This window comes from Rhipicephalus sanguineus, chromosome 2, assembly GCF_013339695.2.
Source record: "Rhipicephalus sanguineus isolate Rsan-2018 chromosome 2, BIME_Rsan_1.4, whole genome shotgun sequence".
NCBI classification, from domain to species: domain Eukaryota; kingdom Metazoa; phylum Arthropoda; class Arachnida; order Ixodida; family Ixodidae; genus Rhipicephalus; species Rhipicephalus sanguineus.
In genome coordinates, this window is record NC_051177.1 from 23748494 (window position 1) to 23774391 (window position 25898).

At 47.8% G+C, this 25898-nt stretch overlaps 1 protein-coding gene across 1 annotated transcript in view; it reads left to right on the forward strand.

The window, feature by feature from the left end:
- Positions 1 to 25898, forward strand: part of LOC119381089 (inverted formin-2) — a 183256-nt gene that overhangs the window by 21524 nt on the left and 135834 nt on the right. The window contains exons 9-12 of the mRNA XM_049412157.1: positions 3913 to 4020; positions 4696 to 4914; positions 5593 to 5757; positions 15875 to 16118. Coding sequence (XP_049268114.1) covers positions 3913 to 4020; positions 4696 to 4914; positions 5593 to 5757; positions 15875 to 16118 — 736 coding nt within the window. The remainder of the gene's footprint in view (positions 1 to 3912; positions 4021 to 4695; positions 4915 to 5592; positions 5758 to 15874; positions 16119 to 25898) is intronic.

A 25898-nucleotide genomic window follows, 5' to 3' on the forward strand; every position in this document is an offset into this window, starting at 1 on the left:
GCGACGTGTCTTTCCTGTGCCTCTTAAACCGACTCTGTGCAATGGCGCATAATGTCAGCGATATCGACGATCATTTTCACCGAAATTTTTACAGAAGCCTTCCTTAGCTTGGTTATAAGGGGAAGTGGATTAACAGACCGGAAGTGGAAACCAAAAGTGAACATAATACTGGGAATGCCTACTCGGAAGTTTCTTGTATTGGCAGCACCGTCAGTGGCATGGTCTGTAAAACTTCGAGAGGTTCATAAAGATTTTAATATCTGCTAGTGCGCCGAGCGGTAGTCTTGAGAAACTCATAGGGGCTAAGACGACTCGAAGGCGAAAGCCATCCTGTGTAGATATATTTTACCTTTTACCATGTCAAGCGAACGCCGCGCTGCTTTTTCAAAAAAAAAAAAAAATTAACCACGCGAACGCTGCAGAGACAAAGCGAACGCGCAGTTCGCGCGTTTACGACCCCTGCTCGAGAGAGGCGCGAATGCCAGCGTTGCCTAACGTCGTTACTATTTCTGATTGCTGAAATTCCCCTTTATCTGAAAACGGCTAAAACATGTTCCGGTTTCAATACCGGACAAAATATCATATAACGTTTCGATTACGTTTTCGTTCTAATAAAAGGTTTCGTGTTTGTTGTTTCCCTCGTTTCTAGTGTGGTCCCGTTCTTACACACTGGCGCTGACAGGTATGTGCGTTCGAACGTCGTGAATGCGCATCGGTTTTGTTTCGCTATAGGGTTATACCAGGTCGGGCTCCTTAATTAAAGTCGTGGTTTGTTCCATGGGTTCCGTGTGTTGAACACTTTCTCAAATTTCCTTTTCTCCGACAATGGAACAAGCATTTCAAGCAATCAGTTATTCACTTTTGAAAGAGCATACGAAAAAAAAAAGAACTATACGTTTCCAAAATGGCGTCTGACGTTCTAATAAAAAAGTCAGTTTCGCCTCAATGGCGAAGCAATGAATGCGATAGCAAGAAATTGGAATGTCGCAGGAAGAACGGCAAGCAGCTAGAAACTTGCTGCGCGCTGCTCAAACACAAATTCATGTACAAGCCACAGAAGAATGGCTGTTTTCGCGCAAGGAAATAACGAGGGAAGGGGTCCAGGAGTCCCTCGTTATTTCCTTGCGCAAAAACAGCCATACTTTTGTGGCTTGTACTTGAACATGAACCGACTAGGCCAGCAACGTGTACTGCTAGTCAAGCACAGATGACACAAGAAAAGAAAACACACAAGGCGAGTGCCAACTAAAAACTGTCACAGCTCGACACTTGCAGCGCGCTGCTCAAACACAAAGAAGGAGGCACGAACACAGCGCACAGGTATGCACAGGACGAGCGCGAACTAACAAATGTCACAGTTCTTACTTCAACTAACCCTTACTTTGGCTCTTCTAGATAGCAGATAACTCCTTTCGCAAACGCGGCCGCTGCAGCGAGCGAAGTAACCTTCGCGTTGTCTATAGCTTCAACGCAAACTTTGCGGTGAAAGCACAAGACGTAAAAAACTCCTCCTCAAGAGAAAATCGCGCAAGCACGGTCGACCACGCCACGTATGTCAAAGTACAAATCGAAGGCGCACATCCCAGTTCCACCGAAACACTAGAAAGCTTTAAAATTGGGGACCCTAGAAATTTTCGAGCCACCAGGACGCATGCGCAGAACGCAAGCCACTCTCGGACTCTTGCGCTCGCATTGTCTCAAGATCCTGCAGCGCCTTCCTTTGGACGGCGAACAAAACCGGAGAGCGCGCGACCTCACGGGAAGAAAATAAAGACCGCGCTGGGCAGTGGCTCGTGAAGCCACGGCTCGCGTTCCCTGCGGGCGTCGATTCTGGTCACTAAGATAACTTGGCTCTAGTTGGTATATATTCCAGAGGCTAAAATTAAAGCGCAAACGCATTTCTTTGTCCTTCTTACTTCTTTACTTCTTTGCCCCTGCACCCACCTGAATATGATTTTATGTCTTCGCGTATCTAGTACATTATCATCCTTGTTACACATTTTGGTTTAGAGCTATTATTGTGTGCGCATATGCAGTAAGTTTGCCTTGGGCTTATATATGCATTGGCGTATGAAAGAATGAAGCAGTTCTTAGTCAGTGCTTGTGTCGTACGTTTCTTTTCTTCGTGGGCATAGCGTGCGCAGGGTTCCCCTTCAGGGGGGGGGGGGGGCGAAAGTTTGTCGCAGCCCCCCCCCCTCCCAATTATGTCAATGTATGGCGCTGACATTGCGCCCCCCCCCCCCCCCCCCCCGTGCGCACGCCTGTGTGTTCGTGGGTGTCTTGTGCGTTTGCGCTGTAATTTTATCCTCAGGATTCTGGTTGTGGTGTAACATATATACTGTGATTCTTGTTCAGCCGTCCCGTTCCTTCCCCCCCTGTGGCATAACTCTACAAGAGCCAAAGCGTTCCCACTGGCTCGCGCCACCACGACCCACGGGACGCTCTTCTTTTCCCCTGACCGACTGGCCACTAGTGGCGTGGCGCTACAACCCCAAAATGGAAAACTAGCGGGGGTCGCCAGCAACGCAATGTGACGCAAACGCAACGCGGGCAGCGATGCAGCATGGCCCGCATCTCGCATAACCTGCGACCCCTCGCTACGCAGCGAAATGCGTAGCGAGGGGTCGCAGGTTCGAAACTCCGGTCGAGTGCTCGGAATATTTTCTTCTAAAATATTTTTATTTGTGGCTTTTATTTATATATACATACATATGCATATACGGGACATGACGGCGACGGCAAACATCCGCCGAGAGTGTCCATATAATTGCTATTGCAATAAAACTTGTAACTCTCAACCAAGAAAGTCTCTAGAGGCTCAGAGTACCTGCAACAACGTAAAATGTAATATCGTCGAACTAACGCATTCCTGTGACAAAAAAACAAACGAAAAAGGGCTCATCCTGTGCGAAGTAATCAAGAGCACACCATCCCTTCTGAATATTTTAGATTAGCGGTTTACTCCGAAGCTGCCGGGCGACTCGCGTCAGGCACATCGTCTTCATCGGACTCCCACGATATACATTATGCAGGATATTGCGATGCAGCGTTTCTTAGAGCAGCTTTGTCGGGCACCGCAATCTGCTTCACCGCGGCGGGTGCGTGGCCTGTTTTCCCGAGTAAAAAAATTAAGTGCAGCGTGGCGTCTTCCAGGGCTCATTCACTACTTGAAGACTGCGCGCAGACATGTATCTCGTTAGTGGTTAAATTAATTTGCCCCTTCTCGTCACTGCACCGGAGTTCCTTAGGGAAAGAACGTTTCCTGGCCATTTTATCCTCACCAACGGGGGTGTATCAACAAGAAGCGCAATAAATGCATGTTTGTCAAACTGCTGAAGTGCTTACTGTCGAGACTCTTCGGTCATGCACAGGCGGTTTGTTCAGACGTGTTCCGTGTGCACGTAACACCTGCAGTAACGTGCACACACAGTTCTGTTTTGTATGAATTCGCATTCCTACAAATAACTACAGGAAAAGCAAATTTTGAACCCTTTAGAGCTTATCATGTATCCAAGCAACTATAGTGATCGGTCTTGCATGCTTTTTTCTTTCTTTAACGCACTAAGCTCACAATTTTCTAGTCAATGTATATCACGCTGATGCTTGCACGCCGTCCGGGGCGTCAAAAGACAGGGCACGCGTCGTTGCGGAAAGCCAAGTCAAGCAAAATAGTAAAGAATTGTTGTTAGGAGACCGCATAATTCCCCAGGGGTGCAATACTTTCTAAGAATGTGTTTAGAAGCTCTTTTACGTGCTCGGAGGCGACATGACAATTGGCGCACATTGAATTCTAAAACTCAAGAAATTTGGTGGTTTGCACAAACGGCTCGGTGAAGAACTCGACAAAGAGCTTATCTGCACATTTTCGTAGGCCTTCTTGCCAACTGTGTGGTTGTTTCATGTCGAACGCAGGGAGGCTACGCCGGTAACGCGGCTGGTTTCCAGGTGATGTCACTGCTCAAGGTCGCCGAGCTGCGCTCCAACCGGCCAGGAGTGGGGCTCCTTCACTACGTGGCACAGGTGAGCGACCACGCTGCAAGAAGCCTACTTGCGGGGTTACCTTACCAACTTTTAGTTGTTGGGAATCTAGCCTATGGTGTATACGAGATAGCCTTGGTAACAAATCGAGGTGTTGAAAAACAAAATCAGCTGTTTAATGTCATGAAGGACATTTGTGTTTATAAAGCTGACAGGGAGGACTATGAGCTCAAAGCGAAGGCAATGTGGGCAAAAAATTTTGTCTTTCGGAATGCGCTCTAGCACGTAGCGGGCCGCTCCCACATCGGAAGAGAAAGACCAAGTCTCTCTGCTGCGTCGCCGGCCCGTTGGACTGCCCATAGGTGTTCTTCGCGTCCGGGGCTTTGAATTATTTTTAATATTAGGTATGTGACGAAACTGTTGTAATGATGCAGGTTTACGAAAGCCGATAGGAAACTGAACTTCAGAAGGAGGAAGAGAGATTTCATAAGGTAGTGGGAACTAAGAAACAGAAAGCAACGCAGCTAGCGATCTTGATGAGACTTCCGCATGGAGCAATTTGTGTAACACACACACACACACACACACACACACACACACACACACACACACACACACACACACACACACACACACATATCTATCTATATATATATATATATATATATATATATATATATATATATTCTTTCTTTCTTTCTATGGTCTCGCTTGCAGGAGGCCGAGCGTGCGCAAGTCCTGGGCGGCGGCCATCTGGGCTACGACTCCGTGCTGCCCTCGCTTGAGGCGGCGAGTCGCGTGTCAGGAGACCAGGTGCGAGCCGACGTTTCGGCTCTCGCTGAGCGCCTGGCTCGGCTTCAGGCGGATGCGTCGAGGGCGGCCGGCCGCCCTTCCTGCGACGACGCCTTCCTGGCGCGCACGCGAGCGCTGCTCGAGGTGCGTGTGAGCGCTTGCTTGCAGCGCCGTTGCCTTTGATGACCCATCGGTGAATTTTGCGTCCCGGCTTCACCTTAACGGAACTAGCACACTCAATCGAGCTCCGGCGCCAACAATCATCGCCACCCCATTTTGTGTTCTCCCTGTCTCCATTCTTGGACAGCAAACAAGACAACAGCCGAGAGAGAACACAGGACAAGCGCTGGTCCTGTGTTCTCTCTCTTCTGTTGTCTTGCTGTGCGCTGCCCAAGAATAAATATGTTACAACTCGCCCGCATTTCTTTCAGTTTATACTTCTCTCTCTCTCTCTCTCACTTTCTCTACAGCTATAACTTTCGACCCCCCCCCCCCCATATACTTTTCCTCGGTTTATGATTTTATCGCTTGTAGGGAACAGCGATCTTTGACGTCGTGCTGCAGAACAGGCGGAAGGAACGACTATGATAGCGTCTCGGCTGTCGAAGTCGCGCGATTGAATCCCGGCCGCGGCGGCCGCATTTCGTTGGAGGTGAAAATGATAGAGACTCAGTCAACTTTAAGTGCACATTAAAGAACCCCAGGTGGTCACATTTCCGGAGCCCTCCACTGCGGCGTCTCTCATAATCGTATCGACGTTTTAGGACGTAAAACCACTATAATTAGTATAATTATGTCTGCTAATCTCTACTGTCTGTCCAGCTCGTCCAGCGTGAGCTCGAGCGTCTGCGACGGAGCCTGCGCACTCTGGAGCAGGCTCGAAACGACCTAGCCGCCTTCTTCTGCGAGGATCCGGCAAGCTTCCAGTTGGAAGAGTGCTGCGGCGTCATCGCCACTTTCTGGAGGAGCTTCAGGGCTGCCGACCAGGTATGCTCACATGTGCCCATGGGTCGGCAAACTGACTCATGAGTCGACTCACTCAGACTCAGATCGGGCCGTGAGTCTGAGCCTGAGGGAGTCCAACTGAGTAATATGTTGGTGAGTTTGAGTCCGACTGAGCCCTAAGAGCAAAATATATTTCATGAGTGAGTCTGAGTGAGCTCCAAGTTTTCTGCCGACCTATCAAAGACAAGGCTCTCACTATCGTGTAGGGGGCTGAACACGAGTTCCAGCATCAAGGGTGGAAACTTGGGCATGTTGGCAGCACATAATGAATGTAAGAACAGCGCAACAGACAAGGACTGACGAAGAAAACACACACAGCACTGACTTTCAACGACATTTAATAGCGAAGCGAAGACCATATAAATATGGTATGGAGGTATGCGTACAAAAAGACGCAGCAATCAACCCCGTTGATGACTATAATATAACAAATCACTTGTTACGTGTTGATTGGGCTCTTGGACAGTATAAAATTTAAAATTGATTGAGATACGCACCCTCTTTTTTCAATACCAATAGCACAATCCTCGCGCCCAATCAACACGTGACAAGTGATTTGTTATCTTTTAGTCATCGACGCGCTTGATAACTGCATCCTTTTGTACGCATGCCTCCATACCAGATTTATATGGTCTTCGCTTTGCTATTAAATGTTGTTGAAAGTCAGCGCTGAGTGTGTGCTCTTCCCAGTCCTTGTATGTTGGGCTGTTCTTACACTCATTATTTCCTGCATCACCCTCATAGCCAAGCTATCAAGAAATGCTATTACGTAGAGGAAACAATACGAAAGACAGCTCCCGGACTTGCACTTTCTGCTCACTGGCTTGGTTTTTGTATTTCTGTTTATACGTTGGAATCTGATCTAATCCAGTCTGCTCACGTTAACGTGACTTTTTTTAAATGTACGTATTAATTATTATAAGCATACCAAGTCACACTATACTGTAATGTGAAATATGAGTGTATTTTCTGTTATCTGACTTATCGGTCCATCCAGCTTGCCCAGCTGCCCACCCTGTTGCATTCTAATCTATCCTAACGACATATCAGGTACGCAGTCTGCCGCTGATGTCTAAAGCTTATCGGCGTCTCTCACAATGATATGTAGTCTCAAGTCGTTTTCTTAGTTCGATGTATAATGCGCATTAATCCAAAGCCACTATGCGCGTCCGCTCCCTAAATGAAGTGCCCATTAACAGTATACAAGCAAGTGCTCTCTTCTCATGAATAATGTGCGCGCAAAGAATGCAGTCTGGGCATTAAAAAAAAAAACGTCCCCTAACTACGCATGCGATAGAACGTGATACTTGAATAAAACAGAAATGCGCGAACTCTCTTTGCCATGCCTCTCTCTAAAAGAAAGGCGTGTGCGTGAAGCGTAAAAGATATGCTGTAAACAAATGACGTATCGTGAAGTAAATGCTCCGGCTTCTGTATCCCATAATGAGGAGATATTTTTCCAACAGCCAAGCAGCGTGCACAGATGCACTCTGTCGCGAAGAGGTAAACGTATGCGGGTGTTCGGAACGTCTTTCCAAAAATAATCACTTCCGCATGAGTCTCGAATAGCAAATATGCTGCCGGTGCTTACTTTCCATGAAGTTATTTCTGCAGCAACAAAGAAACAAATACATTGCGTTGCGACTCGAAAAAAAAAAAGAAAAGGAGGGCTAACCCGGTGACATTCAGAGGAGCCGGATGCCTTTAGCGCTTGTGCGGCTGAAGGCGCTCTCGGTCGTCACAGCACCGATGCATGGTGGAAACATTTGCACGGTAAATAACATCGAAAGCAGACTGCGAGATATTTCACGTTGAATCATGCATGACAAGGTGCATGGTAATAGTGTGAATGATATCGCATTAATATCAAATCAAATCAAGTTCATTTTCATTCTGTCATACAAATAGAAGGACTGTGGCAAGCTCTCTTTAGAACAACTTGAATAGTTCAAACTGTGACATGTAGTACTATCCATGCTGTTAAACTGTTGAAATAAAGTGTTTCTCTTCATCTGTTGTATATGTTTGTGTCTTTTTCCTGCCCTAATTCCTCACATCAGCTGTGCAAGACCAACTAGCTCAGCAGTTAGTCATTCCTTAGGTGACGATAATTCCGGAACTTCGAAACAACGCATTCTCGAGCTTCCGCGCACGAGCCCGCTGCTTATGCGATGTTTCGAAAATTAACTAAAACAAATGTGTAAATAGGAAAAGCGGTGCTAAAGGCGACGTAGCACAAGCGAAGAAACACACAGGACCTTCGCTTGTTCTACGTCTCCTTTCGTGCGGTTTTTGCCATTCACGAATGTGCGACCAACAAGCCCAACGAACCCCACCTCTGTAAAAGAAATCGATGAGCGATAACTAACTAACTAACTAACTAACTAACTAACTAACTAACTAACTAACTAACTAACTAACTAACTAACTAACTAACTAACTAACTAACTAACTAACTAACTAACTAACTAACTAACTAACTAACTAACTAACTAACTAACTAACTAACTAACTAACTAAATTATTTAATTAGTTAATAATTACTTAATTTGGTTAATTAACCCGTTATATTATTTGCTACTCGCTGCCGTCCAAACCAGACATGGCATGCGCGTAGAATATGCGCCGTGCACTAAAGCACGGGTGGCGTAACTCACTTTGGGGTTTCCTTGCACATGCTGCGTAGATTTCTGCATTTTTGTGTGTACTTGTTGCTTTGTACTATTGAATGTTTCTGCTGGTGCTGACAATATGCTCGTACTTTTTTTTATATATGTCAAAGTCAGTTATTGCTACTACCCTTTATGCGACTCTCCGCATATATACCGCATCTGCGAATGTGCATCTTCGGCGTGCGTCTCAGAGTTTTTACCCCTTCATTCACACAGCTGTCACACTTCCCTTAAAAAAAACAGGGCCCTTCTTTTCTTTGTGCGACAACGCAGTAAGAAGTTGTACAACGGGCAAAAGTTAGTACAACACAAAAAGACGCCTAACCACCAAGGGAGGACTCGAGACAGAACAGAAAAGGGCGCCACTCGCAACTAATTTTATTCTCAGAAAAGCAGCGACATATATAACCGCAGTAACCATGCACAAAGTACGTCGTCTCACACGCTCCTCAAAAATACACTGGATAAGGGAAATGACAAAAAAAAAACTTTTATTCTAGAAAAGACTGACAGAAACTTAACACGCCGCCACACAGAACAGATGTGTCACTTACACGCATTTCTTGCTTCTTGTTAATGTAATACGCTCCCATGACCTCCCGTGCCAGGGTATCTTTGCTCTTGCCAAGAACGGAAACACTGGAAAACCCAGGCTCACACTCGCAGGGCAAAAGTTGGCTGTGTGCAGAGCCGTTGCCATATAGTTTCCGCGAGTGCCGGCACTCCTGATGCTTTTTATTCCGAATGACATTCTTGGACTTTTTCGCCGAGTTTTCGCGACTTCGGTGTTGCTTATCGAGCTCGCTTCGGCACTACTTCTGATTGGGCTCACGGAAATGTGAGGAGGAAATAAAAAAACAATGTCATGAAAAACAATATTATACTGTACCGTACAGAGAGAGAGAGAGAGAAAAGACATTTATTTGGTCCGGAGGGAACAGCGTGACATTTTTACACATCCAACTCATGGCTAGTCCCATGTCGGGACGGGGAGGCCGAGCCTCTCCGCCCTCTCACGGGCCTTCCGGACAGCCATGAGCTGGACGTCGTAGCTGGGGTCGTTAATAGCAGCGGTCCACCAGGCTTCTTGACTGTAGTCCTGCAACGCAGGGCATCGCCAGAGCATGTGTTTCAACGAGCTAACGTCACCGCAGTCTGGGCATGTTGAATCTATCTCCGCATGTATCCTACTCATGAAGCTCCTTGAAGGATACGAATCCGTTTGGAGCATTCTCAGTGTGACAGATTGTGCTCTACCGAGTTTGTGGTGAGGGGATGAAAACACCCGTCTAATCCCCCTGTAGTGCGAGGTAATCTCGTGAAAGGTGACTAGTGGATCGCCGAACTCGAGCTGTTGCGAACCATTAGAGGGCTCCACATCGCCGCGGCATACGAATCCTCGCGCACGATTATGAGCGATCTCGTTGGGGTTCGGTTGGCCCGGTATTACGTCCGGACCCATGTGAGCCGGGAACCAGACAATGTGGTGAATTACGTCCTGCAAGGGCCTGCCGTTAAGGACCCTCGCGGCCTCTCTTGAGATTAGACCCGACTGAAAAGCCCTGACGGCAGCTCGTGAGTCAGTGTAAACGGTGGTGCGTTTCGGATCCAGTAGCGCCATAGCCACAGCTACTTGTTCAGCTACTTCTGCCATTGATGTGCGAAGTGAGGCTGACGAGAGAAGGTCTCCTTCGTGATTGACTATAGCGACCGAAAATCTGCAAGCGTTTTCGTGACGGGCTGCGTCTACGAAGGCTTCTGTACCTACTGGGTTCTTCAGGAGTGCTTTGGCCCTCGCAAGCCTTCGAAACTTATTGAATTGTGGATGGACGTTTCTTGGGAATGGGTCAACAATGAAGGATTCCCTGACTTGACTGTCTAGTTGAATAGCGTCGCCTTTGTTAATGCCGGGTTGCAGGCCTGCGGCAAGTAGCAGGTCCCTTCCTGTTTTAGTTCCAGATAATCTGATAATTTGGGCCATCCTTTGTGCTTCTGCTAGCTCCTCCATGGTATTATGGACCCCTAACTTCATAAGAGCTTCCGTACTGGTTGTAATTGGTATACCGAGGACTTTCTTGATACTTTTGCGCATGAGTGTGTCTATCTTACTCTTTTCTGATTTTGTCCAATTAAGAGCCGATACTATGTAGTTGACGTGGCTCATAAGGAAGGCATGATGAACCCTCAGCAGCATGTCCTCCCCTATTCCACCTTTCCTACCGGAAACTCTCATGATTAGCCTAATGACGTTTTCCGTCTTAGTGGTTAGATGAGCTATGGCTCTGGCATTACATCCTTTTGCATCTATCACGAGACCCAAGATCTTAATAGAATCAACTCGTGGGATGTCGTATTCGTCTTTGTTGTGGATAGTGATGGGTATTTGATTAAGGGGGGTTAAACCCCTAACTCCCCGTCGTGCTTGTCTATACAGCAGGAGCTCTGATTTCTCCGGAGAGAGTGCAAGTCCTGTGTCAGCCATGAAAGACTCAGTCGCATCCAGAGCTTCTTGGAGGGCTTGCTCCACAGTAGCCTCTGAACCCCCTGGACACCATATTGTTATATCGTCCGCGTATAATGTGTGGCCGATGTGGGGTACTGCTGCAAGCTTGCTCGATAGTTTGCTCATGGCGATGTTAAATAGAAGAGGGGAAATGTCCGCCGCTTGTGTAGTACCTCTGCTCCCGAGCGCATATACTCCTGAAGTCAAATGTCCTATCCTTATGGTCGCCGTTCTGCTTTCCAGGAAAGATTGTACAAAAGAAAAAAAAATCTGTTTCCCAAGTTCCAAGCAGATATTTCTTTAAGGATGCATTCATGCGTGATCTTATCGAAGGCTTTAGTTAAGTCTAGGGCGAGGATTACCTTGACATCTTTGTTCTGTGAGTCAAAGATTTGCGTCTTGTGCAGCAGCATAACATCCTGGGTAGAAAGAGCCGGTCGGAAACCTACTATGTTGTATGGGAAGAGCCCCTTGCGCTCGATGTATCTAGATATTCTGTTATGTATTGCATGTTCCATAACTTTACTGATGCATGAGGTTAGGGATATGGGCCGGAGATTCTCGAGGCCGGGAGACCTGCCTGGTTTCGGTATTAGGATTACCGTGGCCATCTTCCATTCTGAGGGGACCAATCCGTTCTTCCAAACATTGTTAATCTCCTTAACCATGGTCTGAATGGCTTTATCATCCAGGTTCCTGAGGAGTCTGTTACTGACCCCATCAGGTCCTGGAGCAGACCTACTGTTCAGATTGTGAAGTACCTCTCGAATTTCAGCCTCCGAGAAAGGGGCATCCAGTTCTGGGGCGGGTATGCCACCATAGCGGAGCGGGGAGTGGGATTCGAATTTTGATCCAGCTGAAGATACTTATTGGCTAGGGTCTGGAGGAGGACTGATTCAGAAGTACCCTCTGCTTTGGCTTTGTTAATTAAGCGGTTGACCACAAGTCTTTGATTGCCCTTGTCTTGCCCGCCATCTAGTAAATGCCTAAGGAGTGTCCATTTACCTCCCCTACGCATCGTACCGTCGGCTGCCAGACATGCATCTCTCCATTGTTGTTTATTTAACTCATTACAATGTTCTTCAGTAAGTTTGTTGATTTCCGAAACTTTCTTCCTTAGCCTACGGTTTAACCTCTGCGCTTTCCACCTCTCAAGTAAAGATCGTTTGGCCTCCAATAGGTGTGCAAGCCGGGCATCCATGCTAGGGACTTCTCGATCCGTTGTGATTATTTTAGTGGCTTTCTCGATATCCTTCCGGATCCGAACGAACAGGTCACTAAGACTGTCGTATACGGTTTCATCCTTACCTCTAATTTCTCTAAAGAGGTCCCAGTCTATAAAATTGTAATGTTTAGGAGGTGGACGCTGTATTTTTAGCGTGATTTCTATTATATAATGGTCACTTCCCAGGTTTTCTTGCAGATTAGACCACCTGGCTGATGCGTTTTTTGTAAAGCAGAGATCCGGCATAGTGTCCCTGGACACCGAGTTTCCCAGTCTAGTTGGGAAACGCGGGTCTGAGATAAGTGTCAGATCTAAATCTGAGCTTGCTGCAACCAGATTGTCTCCTTTCTTTGACCTAATCGTATATCCCCAGGCTGAGTGGGGTGCATTGAAATCACCGGCTACCACCCAGGGGTTAGCCCTAACCACGGATGAAGTTTTATTCAGAATCACCCGGAGGTTGTGTTTTTGAGCTGAAGGGGGGCTGTACAAGTTTAGGACGAAGATATTTTGGCGAATTTTCCCATTGGGAATAATCTCCACCATTTGCGCTTCAAGGCCAGTCTTCCGTTCCGCCTCACAAATTTTAACTTCATGCTCCGTGAAGGAGGTGTCCTTTCTTATTAGGGTGGCTATGCCTCGGTCCTTATCTATTCTTTGACAAATTGATCGGTACCCTGGAAGGTGTATATGCTCACTGAGAGTTTCCTGAAAGAGCAGAATGTGCGGCCTAATCTCTTGTGCCTTGATCATCTGCAGCAGTGCAGCCTTACGTTTTGGGAAGCTTGCGCAGTTCCACTGTCAGATAATAATGTTACCAGTTTGACCCGCCATTTTGGAAACTACTGAGTTAGCATGGCCAGCGGCGAATCCGCGGGCTCGTTGCAATCTTCACTATCAGGCTCCTGCTGTATCTTTCTTCCCTTGATAGTTTTGCTCAAGTCTACCATTTTCATTTTAGATTCTAATATTCCTACTCTGCGTGTTAAGTGTGTGAGGTTTCCATCCATGTGCTCAATCGCGTTGGACTGTATGGCTAGTGCTTCCCTAATTTGGTTGAGAGTTTCATTAATCATGGAGAGTGATGTTTGCGGGTTGGAATTCGATTTTGAAGGCTGATTAGGAGGAATGTCCGACCTCGCAGTTTCCCTTTCTGAAGGCGCCGGTGGGGATACAGCCTTACGCTTATTTGGTCCACCCACTAGGACCGGAATGGAAGTCTGAGCTACACGTGGTTCGCGCGAGTTACGGAAGCGCTCGAATTCCGACCTCAGCGCCTGTAAAGCCTCTTTAAGCTCTGCGTTTTCCTTTCTTAAGGCTAAAATTTCAGACTGCTCTTTTCCATACTCTGGCGAGTTACCCTGCGTTACCTGTGCACCACGTTGAGCACCCATCTTGGCTTTTTCCGCCCACGTTCTTGATTCATGAAACCGGACTGTGGAGTCCGAGCGCTCTCTTGGGCGAGAGCGTCTGGCATTGTCGTCGCACCCCCCGGAGCCGGACCGGGGTTTGTTACCTGGGCGTCCTCTGGACCGGGAATGGGAGCGGGAACAGGAACGGGAACGGGAGCGTTCCGTCGGCGTCCTTGATGTCGATCTGGTCCCGCGTTGGGAGGAGAAGGGTTTGTTCCCCTCCGGGCCTCCAGTTTCGGAGTCGGTTGAGCCTTCTGCCAGTTGCGCTTGACGGGCACGCCTGCGCCGCCGGCGCCTTTGACGCACGATGAAGGGCACCTGGAACCTCTTCTTGCATTGGCGGTCCCCTGTTAGGTGTGGCCCTTCACAGATGGCGCACTTGGGGTCGCAGTGACGATCTTCAGGTGGCGTTAAGATACCGCAGCCTCGGCACCTTCTCTGATCTTCACCTTTCGGGCAAACGTCTGCCCTGTGGCCCAAATCTCCGCACGCGTAGCAGATGTCCACTTGTCTACGGTACAGAGAGCAGGGGTAGCGAACACCATCGCACAGTACATATTGCGGGACCTTTAGTCCGTCGAACAGCACAATCACTGTCGGTGTTTTCTTAATTCTCCGGACCCCTAAGGCTCCCGGGTTCCTTCTGTTGACAATCATATCTGTCAGTTCTGCTTCACTGATGTCCGGGTTGATGCCGCGGATCACCCCCTTGCAGGTGTCGTCAGACGCAGCCACATAACCCGCTATCTCGGTGATGGCATTTCCCATACAAATCTGCTGAACCTTGGCGTAGGCCCGCGCATTATTTTCCAGCGGCGTGGCCACGATCAAGATGTTTTGGAAAGGATTTGCGCACAATGTATCTTCACAGGTTTGCTCTGTCGTCAAGGAAGCCGCCCTGGCGAGTGCTCGCTTGAAGGCGATGAGGTCCGCCTTCCTGACATCCAGGCCACCTCGTGGCCGGACGATGGTCTTGAAATGATCCCTGGGTAAATTAGGGATCCTAGAGGCTTTCACGACGCGTCTCATAACGCCTCGTGATGGGGCGGCAGTGCGGAGGCCACCATAGCCGTTTCCTTTCTCCGGCGCAGGGTCAGGAAGATTTGCCTTTTCGGATAGTTTTTTCTTCCTGCTCAAAACCTCTATCCAGCCTGAGCATTCCGCTTCTTCTGGATTGATATTCATGCCTTCTACCATCGAGACGCTGTAGTTGGTAGCCATCTTCATCTTCAGGCCTGCCGCCCGCCTAGGCGCGCCAACGGGTTGGGTCGGCAATGAGACGCGGTAGTCAAAGTCTCATAAAAGTTTTAAAAATCCACCCACCGGGGAAAGCTTGCTATCCGTTTGTTCCTGGTAACAAACAGCGTCGCTTGGTGCACACAAAAAACAAGCTGAGGCAAAAAATCCGCACGGAAAAGTTCCAAGAAGAGGGAGCCGATGTGGGCGCACATCCGCACTAAGCGAGCGCCCTCCGCGTTCCTCCACCGTACAAATCAAAAAGTTAACCTATTAATTTAGCGAGTTCTTTTTCTTTTAAAAAAAATATTTTAGGCAGGCAATGCATTAGGTAGGATTAAATATAGAGCTGCTATCAGTGACGTAGCCAGAAATATTTTTCGGAGTGTGTTATACACCGCTGGTAAAAAAAGAAAAAGAAAGAAAGAGAGCCTGCGCCCAGACAATATCTTAGTCATTTTTCTGCTTTAATGAAGCCGAGTGGTTGTTTCGTTCACTGTGATAACTGCATAAAAATACGAGTGCGCACAGGACTTCGAGGACTTGATTGCTAAATGACATTTATTTTCCCGAAAAGAGGGGTAGAGGTGGGTATGCAGCGCTCAGAAAATTTCGGGTATAGTGTTCTGGCACCGAACCTTCCGAAATTGTTCGATGCATAGCGGCGTGATCCTTTCTTTCTTTTTGTTTTGTTTTGTAGTTCTGTTGCAGTTATGTTCATTTTGTTACTTCAGTTGCCGTTTGTCCGACCACTCTCTCTCTTTTCTGCAATCCTGCAGTAATGGCTTCGGGCGCTGCAGGTACCTCGAATAAATAAACGTCATCTACTCGCTAAACTTTTGTCCCGTCGCACTCTACACGCATTCGGTTGAAGCCGTTTGGGTGAACGATATTAGTGCACGGCGTGGCAGCTTGTCATGTCTATAAAGTCATGCTTTTACATTGCCTTCACACTAATCAGACAGACTTCGACAGTCAGCGTGAGATGGGCCATGACGGCTTTTTGTTATTATTATTTACGCACACTATCACGTTCCTGTTTCCAACGCAGGAGAACCGCAGGCGCTCCATCGCCGAGCCCGATGGCGGCCAGCCGCGAGGTCCCGGCGACATGCCGAGACTTCGCACCACAGATGAGCGTGGTTTCACGACTAGCGCCAGCTCCCCGGACGCTAGTCCTTCGAACAGCCTGCGCCGCAGCTTTCGCCGCAGTCGACCTTCCTCGTCCGAGATGGCCAGTGACGACCAGCTGTTCGACTTCCTCAGGCACGGCTCGGACAGGGAGGACTCGCTCGGTACGGGCATTACTCGCTCGCATAATGGAGTATTCCAAAGAAATAGGAACGCTTGCTTTGTTCATTACCCGCCACGGTAGTCTTGTGGTTATGGTACTCGATTGCTGACCAGAAGGTCGCGGGTTCGAATGCCGACCGCGGAGGCCGCTATTTCGATGGAGGCGAAGTGCTTGAGGCCCGTGTGCTTAGATTTAGGTGCACGTTAAAGAACCCCAGGTAGTCGAACCTTCCGGAGCCCTCCACTACGGCGCCTCTCATAATCATGTCGTGGTTTTGGGACATATGCCCAACAATTACTATTATATTATCCGTGGTCGTGACGTCGACGAAGCCAGCAGCCGGCGTGTTCAAGATGAAACTGTTTATTTGGGCCGGGAAATGAAAACTCAAACTACAGCATTACACGCTGTACATTGATAGCGGCGAACAGGGCGTCGGCCGTCGATCAACTGACTAGCGGTGAAGTGCGTCGGCATTTATACATGTGCCGTGGAATAGTCCAGCATTATCGCTGGTTGTCGCGCAAGCTCTAGAATAAGCTCGCGTGTTCGCGTCTTGCCCGCAATCTTAACAAAACGATCTACAATAATCGCGAAGCTTCTCGAACGATGAGGCGCGGTTTGCGCTGAGCGTTGCTGACAGTCTTTGTGGGCGAAAACCGAATACAGCAAAAGTGATAATAAGAAAGGCACGTGGCAATATGAATATACCAGTTTTACACCAGCCCTCTGTGGTTATATGGGCTTTTTCGTATTTGCACTAATCTTTCGATTATCCTTAGTACCATTTTACCTTAATACAGTGTAACAAGCCGGTCTATGCGCAGGCTAAGCACCTGACTTTCTCTCCTCCTCCTCTGTCGTCATCCTCGTCTTTTTCAGCCAAGCGTGAGAAGTGTTTAAAATTGCGACAAGTTTGCCCCGCGGCTTGTGCGGTCAGCATTCTTTCGCCTAGTTCCAAGCTAGCTCAGCGTCTCTTATAGAGCCACTTCGCTACTGGTTGTACTCAACCTTTTCACGTTGTCACCGAAGCTATGCATGGCTCTAAACAACTGCAGAGAACATTACGCACGGAGAGAAAAGCCTCTGGTTCCTATTGGCACCTCTCTCCATTCGCAGGTGAAAACTACTTAACGTCGTTGTGCCCAGAGGCTGGAAAGTCTATAAGGGGGCATGCTTATTTATTACAACGGATAAGCCACATCATTACGGTGCCCTCGTTAATGTAATGAGAACAGATCAACGAGGTCACACCTTAATGACGGCGTAATTAAACGTGAAACACAGAGCGCTATATCTTCTTAATTGCTGTTCCGTTGTTCCGAGCTGTGCTCGAGCTCAAGGTTAGCTACTCCTTCTAATAGCGAGTGCGCTTATTTGAGCCTCCTAGGCTCTGCAGCCGAAAATTTATTCTCGTCTCATTCAGTACATGGACATCCTGAAACCCGACTTTAGTTCTCGAGGGAGGCATCCGTATGAAACGCAGTGTAGAGCTAAATAAGGTGTGTGGTGTCTTGACTTCTCTCTTGTGTCCGTGTTTGCACGTCCAGTCTTTTTAACATGAATAACTAAGTGCTTTAACTCTAAGCGCTCTGGCTTTGTTGATTCAAACAAGTCGCTTCTTTCGCGGCAACTCGTCGCCTGGGTATTCATTGGCTATGAAGGGTAAACGATTGAATAAGACCACGAGTTTGTCACGCTTCTTTCAAACAAGACCAAATGATCAGACGGTTTGGTTTGTGGGGTTTAACGTCCCGAAGCGACTCGCGCTTTGAGAGATGCCGTGGGAGGGCTCCGGATTATTTCGACCATCTGGCTTTCTTTAACGTGCACTGAAATCGCACAGTACAGGGCCTCTATAACATTTCGCCTCAGTTGAAATGCGACCGGCCCGCGGTCGGGATCGAACCCGCGTCTTTCGGGGCAGACCATAGCCACCTGGGCCACTGCGCAGGCTTAGGACCAAACGGGTAGCTTCGCTTTTTTAACGGTGTATTGGGACAGCCAACATTGAAAACAGCCCCCCCTCCCCCCATATTGTTTCTAAAGGGAAAACGTAAAGCGCGCATTTAGCTCACCCTCCGTCACGCTCTCTGAGAGACACCTTCAGCGCCTTGATAACGATCAACTCCCATTGTTCAATGGTGGTGGCAATGAAAAAACGTCATTAGTTTGTAGGACTGACCCCGAGGCATACAGTCTTCATTAGCGAGCCCGAAAAGCTGCGAGCGTAAGATCCTGCGACATAGACGCGACGGTGCAGTGAATAGCTTCATTTCACAGCACCGAATACAATGAGACGTCGTTTCAACCTACATATACTCGAAAAAGCTCGCATGAATGACGTCCAAATGTCGAGCTGCTTCAAACTAATGAGAGGGCGCTTAAAAAGGACACAGTGGACGCAATAACACAGCAAGTAGAAAAGATATATCGAAGAACGTGCAGAAAGGGACCCGACGAATACGTAGCTCGTTGCGCTCCACTGTCGTGTATAGTCCTCCCTCTCGAGGTCACGTGGGTTTTACGATTATGTTCTCTCTCTGTTCATCGCTTCTCTTTCAAGCGAACTTTTGTGCTAACGCTTTCTTTTCATTCCCGCTGAAACGTGCGTGGAAAGTTCGGCTTGCAGGCTTTGGCCAGTTGGGTTTTATGTCCCGCTGTCATCTGCACTTCTTTTTCAGTCTCACTTTCCAGTTATTTTTTTATTGCCTACGAAACGGGCGTCGTATGGTCAATACATAGAAATGAGCGTAGATATATGAGCGGTGGTGGCTGACATCATATTATGACGTCAGGCGCCACTGTCTTGATGAGACAATAACGAGGCAAAAACGGTGAACGCGCATCTTTATACCTCTTCTGCTTTCGCTACGCACCGGCTTCAGGGTGATACTAAACGAAATAACTTTCAATTCTCGTATAGCAAAACTTAGGACGATATTCATGACGCTCAGTTTTATTGGTAGAATCCCAGTCTCCTCTACCTCCCTCCGCTGAAAGAAGAGACGTGATGAACTGACTTGCGTTATCTGACTACATCGAATTTCACCGTAGAGGTTCCAAGTCATCGACTATGGCTTAACTCAGACATTACGTTGCATCACACAGTTAAGTTTGAACTTTCTGAAAGCAAATATATAATGGTCTGTCATGAGGACTCTGCGATGTTGCAGCTTTTCTGATGAACGTGCTTTCGCGTGTCTCCGGTTCTGGTACCTAAATATAGGCATTACAGTTGGTGAAAAATGTAGACGCATTATACAAATAGCAACTTTTTCGAAATTGTAACATCATATAGAGAACTGATCCGCTGCACCATTTTCTTTGTTGACAAGTTGTACATATTCTGGGAGCGTAAGCCCCCATGAGTTCATTGCATTATTATGTGTGAGGTTTAAGATCGTTTCTGAACAAGTGACCGGGATTGTTAGTAATTTAGTCGTAGAAGCAACTTACCTGACGGAAGAGACAGCGCTTGTGTCCGTCTCCTAAATCGCAAGGAGATGAAGATAACGTTTAATGCTATGTAACATTATACTGGCTAACAGGGCCCGGGGGGGGGGGGGGGTAGAGACACGCCAGACTTCAACTAAATTTTATTGTGCACGAAAGCATTGCTTTTATGCTCCATTAGGAGCACCTACAGCCAAGGCGTAATGATAGGTGATCAGCCGGGCAGCTCCTCATAGAGTATAAAAGGAATGTTTTCGTGTGCAATAAAATTTAGTGAAAGTCTGGCGTTGTTGCTGTCTCTCCATTTGGCCGAGTCCTGTTCACCAGTATCATGTTACATAGCTATAAACAAAACCAACTAGCCCAGCTGCATGCGCTTAGTAATATTTATTGAAGATAAAGGAGTTGGCCTGAAGAACGCGTCTCTAGCCTGCTGCTCCTAACCGGGGCAGTCCTCCCACGCAACGTTCTTATAATATGTCCAAGGGCTTTAGCGCGTATTCCGGAAGGCATACTTGAGAGCTCTGTGTGTTCATTCGTTTTGCGCAGGACGACGGGCATCGCGCCGCGAAGCGAGACGGCGTTGGGCTGCGGACCTCTCAGAGGACTCTACGTCTCGTGAAAGGGTGCCTTCACGAGAAATTGAGCAGACGCCTCCGGCGTCAACACCTCGTGAACCGGCTACCAGCTCTTTCCCGGCTGCCGACGCGCCGTCGTACACACCGAGGCGCTCGTTGGCAAAACCCACTTCCACAACGGCTGCAAGTTTCACGACAACGACGCCGTCGATAGAATCCCCGAGGAGTGTTCCTCGACACGACACGTCAAACAAGTCCGTTACGCGGTCGCCACCCCCGCCGCTTGCTCCGGTATGTACGGCACCACTCGGCACACCCGAAGCAACGACCCAGCTTGACTCTTCTCGTCGGACTGCCGCTCCTATCAAGAGAATCCCCCCACCATCACCGGTGCCGGCGGTTCCCGCAGTACCGACGACCACACCGACTGCCCAAGTCAGCTTTGTCCACAGCAGTAGCCCTCCCAGACGAAGCGCCCTGCCGTCGCCAACACCGACATCTACTCAATCTACGAACATGACGACGCCACCTACAACGCCCAACATCGCTTCTACCGTGGTAAACAGCCAGCCACACCAGGGTAATGGCTTACCGTCGCCACCCCCTAGAATAACGCCACCGCTTCAACTCACACCACGGGCGACGCCACCTCCACTGACGACCCCGCCTTCCCGCCTGACACCTCCTCCCCGGCTAACTCAGCCTTACGGAATAACAACACCCCCTTCCGCAACAACTCCGCGGACGACACCGTCACCTACCAGGGCGACACCACCGCCTCAAGTAACACCGCCGTCAACGACGAATTTGCAATCACCACCTCTGTTGCCAGCGACTCCGCCGACTTTTCCAAGCAGCGTATCTCCGCCGACGACAACACCCACGAGAAGGGACGGCTGGCCTCGCAGTGCCATACCCACAATGCCCGGAAGCACCGTGCTCAAGAGAAGCTCAAGAGTGTCTCCGTCGGAGAAACCCTTCATGAGGGCCACATCAGCCTGGACTGCGAGGTCGGGACCGCTGCCTGTGACCAACGGAAACACGCAGTCACCACCGTTCGGATCATCCCCACCGCTGATCACTCCCTCATCTCCTCTCTTCGGAACACACTCAGCGAACGTTGCTCTGCAGCGTCGAATACCGTTAACGCCCCTTCGCGACCGATCGGTGGGACAGCGACCGTCTAGAACGAAGACACCGCCAGAGAACCAGCATATATCTGGTTCGCGGTGGCGCAGCTCAAGGACGGGCATGAGCCTGCAGTGAATGATTACATATATGGACTGTGCAGCTGTACACCTTTTAGCGGCATCGCTTGACATGACCAGAATTTGGGGACCCGCGCAAGTGGCACTATCTCTCGGCGGCAGCTCTGCCTCCCCCCCCCCCTTTAATTGAACGGGATAAAGCCCCAAAAATATAAAATACGCCACGAACAAAACTAGTTATAAAAGCTGACTGACGGTTCTGCTTACGAATGACCCACTGGAACATTATGGTAAAATTCTAATATAGCACCACAATTCGCCTTCGTTTCCGGGGTATTCGGATAGATGTCAAACGGCTTATAAGAACCTCAGGTGTGTCTCTGTGTGAAATATTGAAATGTTCTGGGAACATATACGACTTCGCGTCACGCTGTTGGAATTTCACCAGAATATTCCAGTAGATCAAAAGGTGTCATGGCGCTAGCAGACAGGGACGAGGCAGACACGACGGGACAAGCGGCAACTTCATTTAACCAATTAGGCCAAAAAGCAACATTGGCAAACTCTGTTCCAGTAGATGTGTGTTGTATAACACCTAGAATCAATTGATAGCGAGCTTTGTTCGTCGGATATCATTTTTGCTTTCAACACATATTTTCCACTCAGTTACGGCTGCGGCGCCACGGAGGCCGCCGAGAGACGGCGCCATGTGAGCGTGTCCCCAAATCCTGCACAGGAACGATTACCTGCACGTCTACTGGTGATGTAAAGAGGCGTGGATCAGCCGGTACTGGTCTGCGCCACCGTGCACAGTATAAGGCCTGTCGCAACGGGTAGCGCGAACGATAAATACAGAGACGAAGAAAAGGTAATAGAGATGTTCATGATATTCCTGTAGCATGTCACGTACTCACAATGAGTTATATAGGGCGAGAATTCGGCAGCTGAAATGCGACCTACCATTTTTCAAATTTACGTTATGATAATGGTTGAAAATGGAACAAAACCATGTGAAGGAGGAATTAAGAGTATCGTAGAGTTTGGAAGTCAGACCAGATGTGATTATCTTTAACTGAACAAGTTAAAATAGTTATACGGAGAAGAAATGCTCAGCACGAGTACTTTCTTTCCGCCCACGTCGTTCGCGCCACTCGTTGCATCAAATTGTAACCGACTCGCCCATTTTTCCGTTCTCTTGAGTCAGCTTAGGTTGACGGAGTAAGGGTACCCCCTTTTTAGTCGAGGCTGTGGCGCTTTCACCGTGGCAAAAGAAGGAAAAAACAGTAAACGACTGCATATATACTATTACACTACAGAGGAAAAAAAGAAGGACTTTTACAGAGCCAACGTGTCTTGTACAGACTGCGCATGCGGCAAATTTACGAAGTGCCACGTTTTTTTACATGAAATTACGCTTGGTAGCGTAACAATAGCTATGAGATCGCGATTCATGAATAGAGCAGTCACAATCCACCCGATAGCAAAGCAAATTTACAGAAAAATAAAACAATAAGTTTTTGAGAAAGAAAAAGCAACTTCGCAGTTGAAAAAATCTGCCTGATTCGGGGCGCAAAAAGCCTTTTTTTTAACTACGATGTTTCTTTCCGATACGCGCGTAAAGGTTTCCTCTGTAGCTTCGTTTTTATGACAATTTTTGCTCACATGAAAGGTCATCACCCCCTCCGTATCACCGCCAATCTAATTTGTCAAGAAGAATATTTCGTGTTCATAACATACTTCATGAGTTCCGCTTTTAACGTACGAACATATCTTTGAAAATATATCTTTAGTTTCAACGTCGGAATATATACAGAGGCGCTAATGTCAGCGGCCTCAAAACGATCTTCCTGCACTTTACTAACTGAAATGTGCAATCGACGAGCAAATGAAAGTTTGGGTTATAAGTGTTTGGGTTAGAAAAGCTATTTAAGCAATCGATTAGCTGTATCGACTCTCATTTTCTAATGAGGCTTATATTAACTGGAAACGAAAGGCAGAAAAGGGGCCTCTGCTCCACCGCGAAGTGATATGCCATTCGTCCTTCACCTGCATTAGTGTAGTAAGCTAGTCCGGAGAAAAATGTGCTGTGCCAAGTTCGCCTCTTTGACAGGCGGACTGAACTTTATATATTCGCCATATGAAAAATGCTGCAAGTGTGCCAAAATAAAGTATATGCCATGTTCTTGCTGCCTTTTCGTGCGACTCCAAGCTCGCCGTGGTGCACACACGCGCCCTGCGACGGCTTCCGGTCACTTAGGGAAAGTATGAGAGTAATAAGGATTCAAAGAGTTTGCCTCGCACTTTAAGTAGGTTGACTCAAGACCATTTTTTAGAAGAACCTGTCAGGTTAGGTTGTCCCAACTGTTATCTTATCCTTTTTCTTGAATACCTGCGTATTAGAGAAATTAACTTTCCCCGAAGCAAGGCGACAGCAGTACTTCAACGTTGAGGCGAACTGCTAGAGGCCCAGTACTTAAAGTGCACGTTAAAGACTTACAGGCGGTCGAAATTTACGGAGCCCTCCACTACAGCGTCTCCATAAGCATGTTGTGGTTTTGGGACGCGAAGCCCCAGTGTGCGTTATATGTGTATATTGTCACGTGGTCGTGGCATTGAAGAAGGCAGCAGTTGGCGTGTTCCAGAAGAAACTCTTTATTTGGGCGAACTTATGCCCGGCAAACGAAAGTCAACACGTACAAGCAATACACGCTTTACACTGATAGCGGTGAACAGAGCGTCGGCAGTCGGTAATCTGATCTGCGGTAAGGCGCGTCGGCATTTATACATGCGGCATCGAACATTCGAGCCTTATCGCTGGTGGCCGTGTTAGTTCCAGAATAAACACAACTGTTCGCGTTTTCGCGCTCGAGCCAAACAGGAGATTCTGAAATATGCTGCAATGTTCCCGCACATTCGGGCGTGGTTTGCGCAAGGTAGTAGTTCCACGTGTAATGGGCCCGTAACATAAAACAAAAAGAAAGGAGCGCCTGTGGCAATATTCTTCAAAGCTAAAAAGTGTGCTTGCGTCTTTTCCATTGCGTAACGAGGCGGTTGCGGTCGTCATCGTGAAATTTCTATATTATCGTTAAGAAATTGCGCAGTCAAAGATATCGAAATTGCACAATATATATTCAAGTGACGCTGTAGTGAGAGAACTCCGGATTAGTTTTTTAGCCAGCTGAGGTTCTTTACGTGCACTAAATGCAGGGTAAACTTCCGTTCATCATATCCGCCTCCATCGAAATGCTATTGACATAGTCGGGAATCGAACGCGTGTCCTCGCACTCAACAGCGCATCACAATGGTCACGCAGATACAACGGCAGGTATCCTGAAATCAGCCTCATCGTGTAATATTCGGTCCTGATACTTAAAAAAAATATTTGCGCAGCTTGCACTAAGTCGCGCAAGACTGGGTCACAGCAGAGCTGCAGGGCACCTAGCTGGTCCAGGCTTTTACCCTCTCACCTCTCTCTTTCCCACCCCTTGCTATACTATACATGGCAATGTGTGCTTTTTTTTCTATATTTTTTGTATATGTTTATATCTATCTATTTCTCTCTCTGTCTATGCCTTTCTCTCTTTCTTTCTTTCTTTCTTCGCTTTCTTTCTTTCTATCTTTCTATCGTTTTCTCTTTTATTCCCTTTCTTTCTCTGTGTTTCTCTCTTTCGTTCTTTGTCTTTCTTTCTTTCTTTCTTTCTTTCTTTCTTTAATTCTCTCTCTCTCTTTCAGTCGTTCTCTCGACCCCAGTCTTTGTCTCTCTTTCTCCCCTTTCTTTCTCTCTTTGTCTTTCTTTCTCTCTCGCTCTCTCTGTACTCGTTCTTCCCTCCTCCTTTCTCTCCACCTCACCCTCACTTCTCTTTCCCACCCCCTTGCTACACTATACTGTACAAGTCTATGCTATGCTCTACTAGAATGCCTGAATTATCCGAGTGGTCATGATGCTCGCCTTCGGATCGGGGGTACGCGGTTTCGAATCTCCCGCCAGGCCAAGAAAAATATTTCCCCAAGAACCTCTCTCTTTCTTTATCTTTATTTCTCTATCTTTCTCTCTCTCTCCCTCTGCACTCCTTGTTTCGCCCATGAGAGTTACTGCATGCCGCGCCGGAGAAATCGGCGCACGTGTTCTAGGAGCGAAGGTGAAGGGACGACGACGATGAAGAAGAGGACAAAGAGAGCGCCGGTTCATGATGATGATAATTTCTGCTCGCTCTGCACGGACTAACAGTCGGCTTTTAACAGCTCCTCTGTAAAAGAAAAAAAAGAAAAGAAAAGAAAAGCGATGACCAAACGAAAATTTAAACGCACTTGTTCGTGATGAGAAAAACACGATGTGAAGCGCTTCCGAGGATGCGGTGAAATAGCCGGGCTTTCTATATATTTGTACGATGTGCATAAAATTTGGGAGGAAAGAGTGACGTTGAAGCGATCCGTCACTCTTCGGTAATTCCTCAATCGCTTCTTGGGGTAGCGATTGGTAAAACATTGCCAATTAAACTGTTCAAAGGAAGTAATTCGTTACTTTTTTTTTGTAACGTG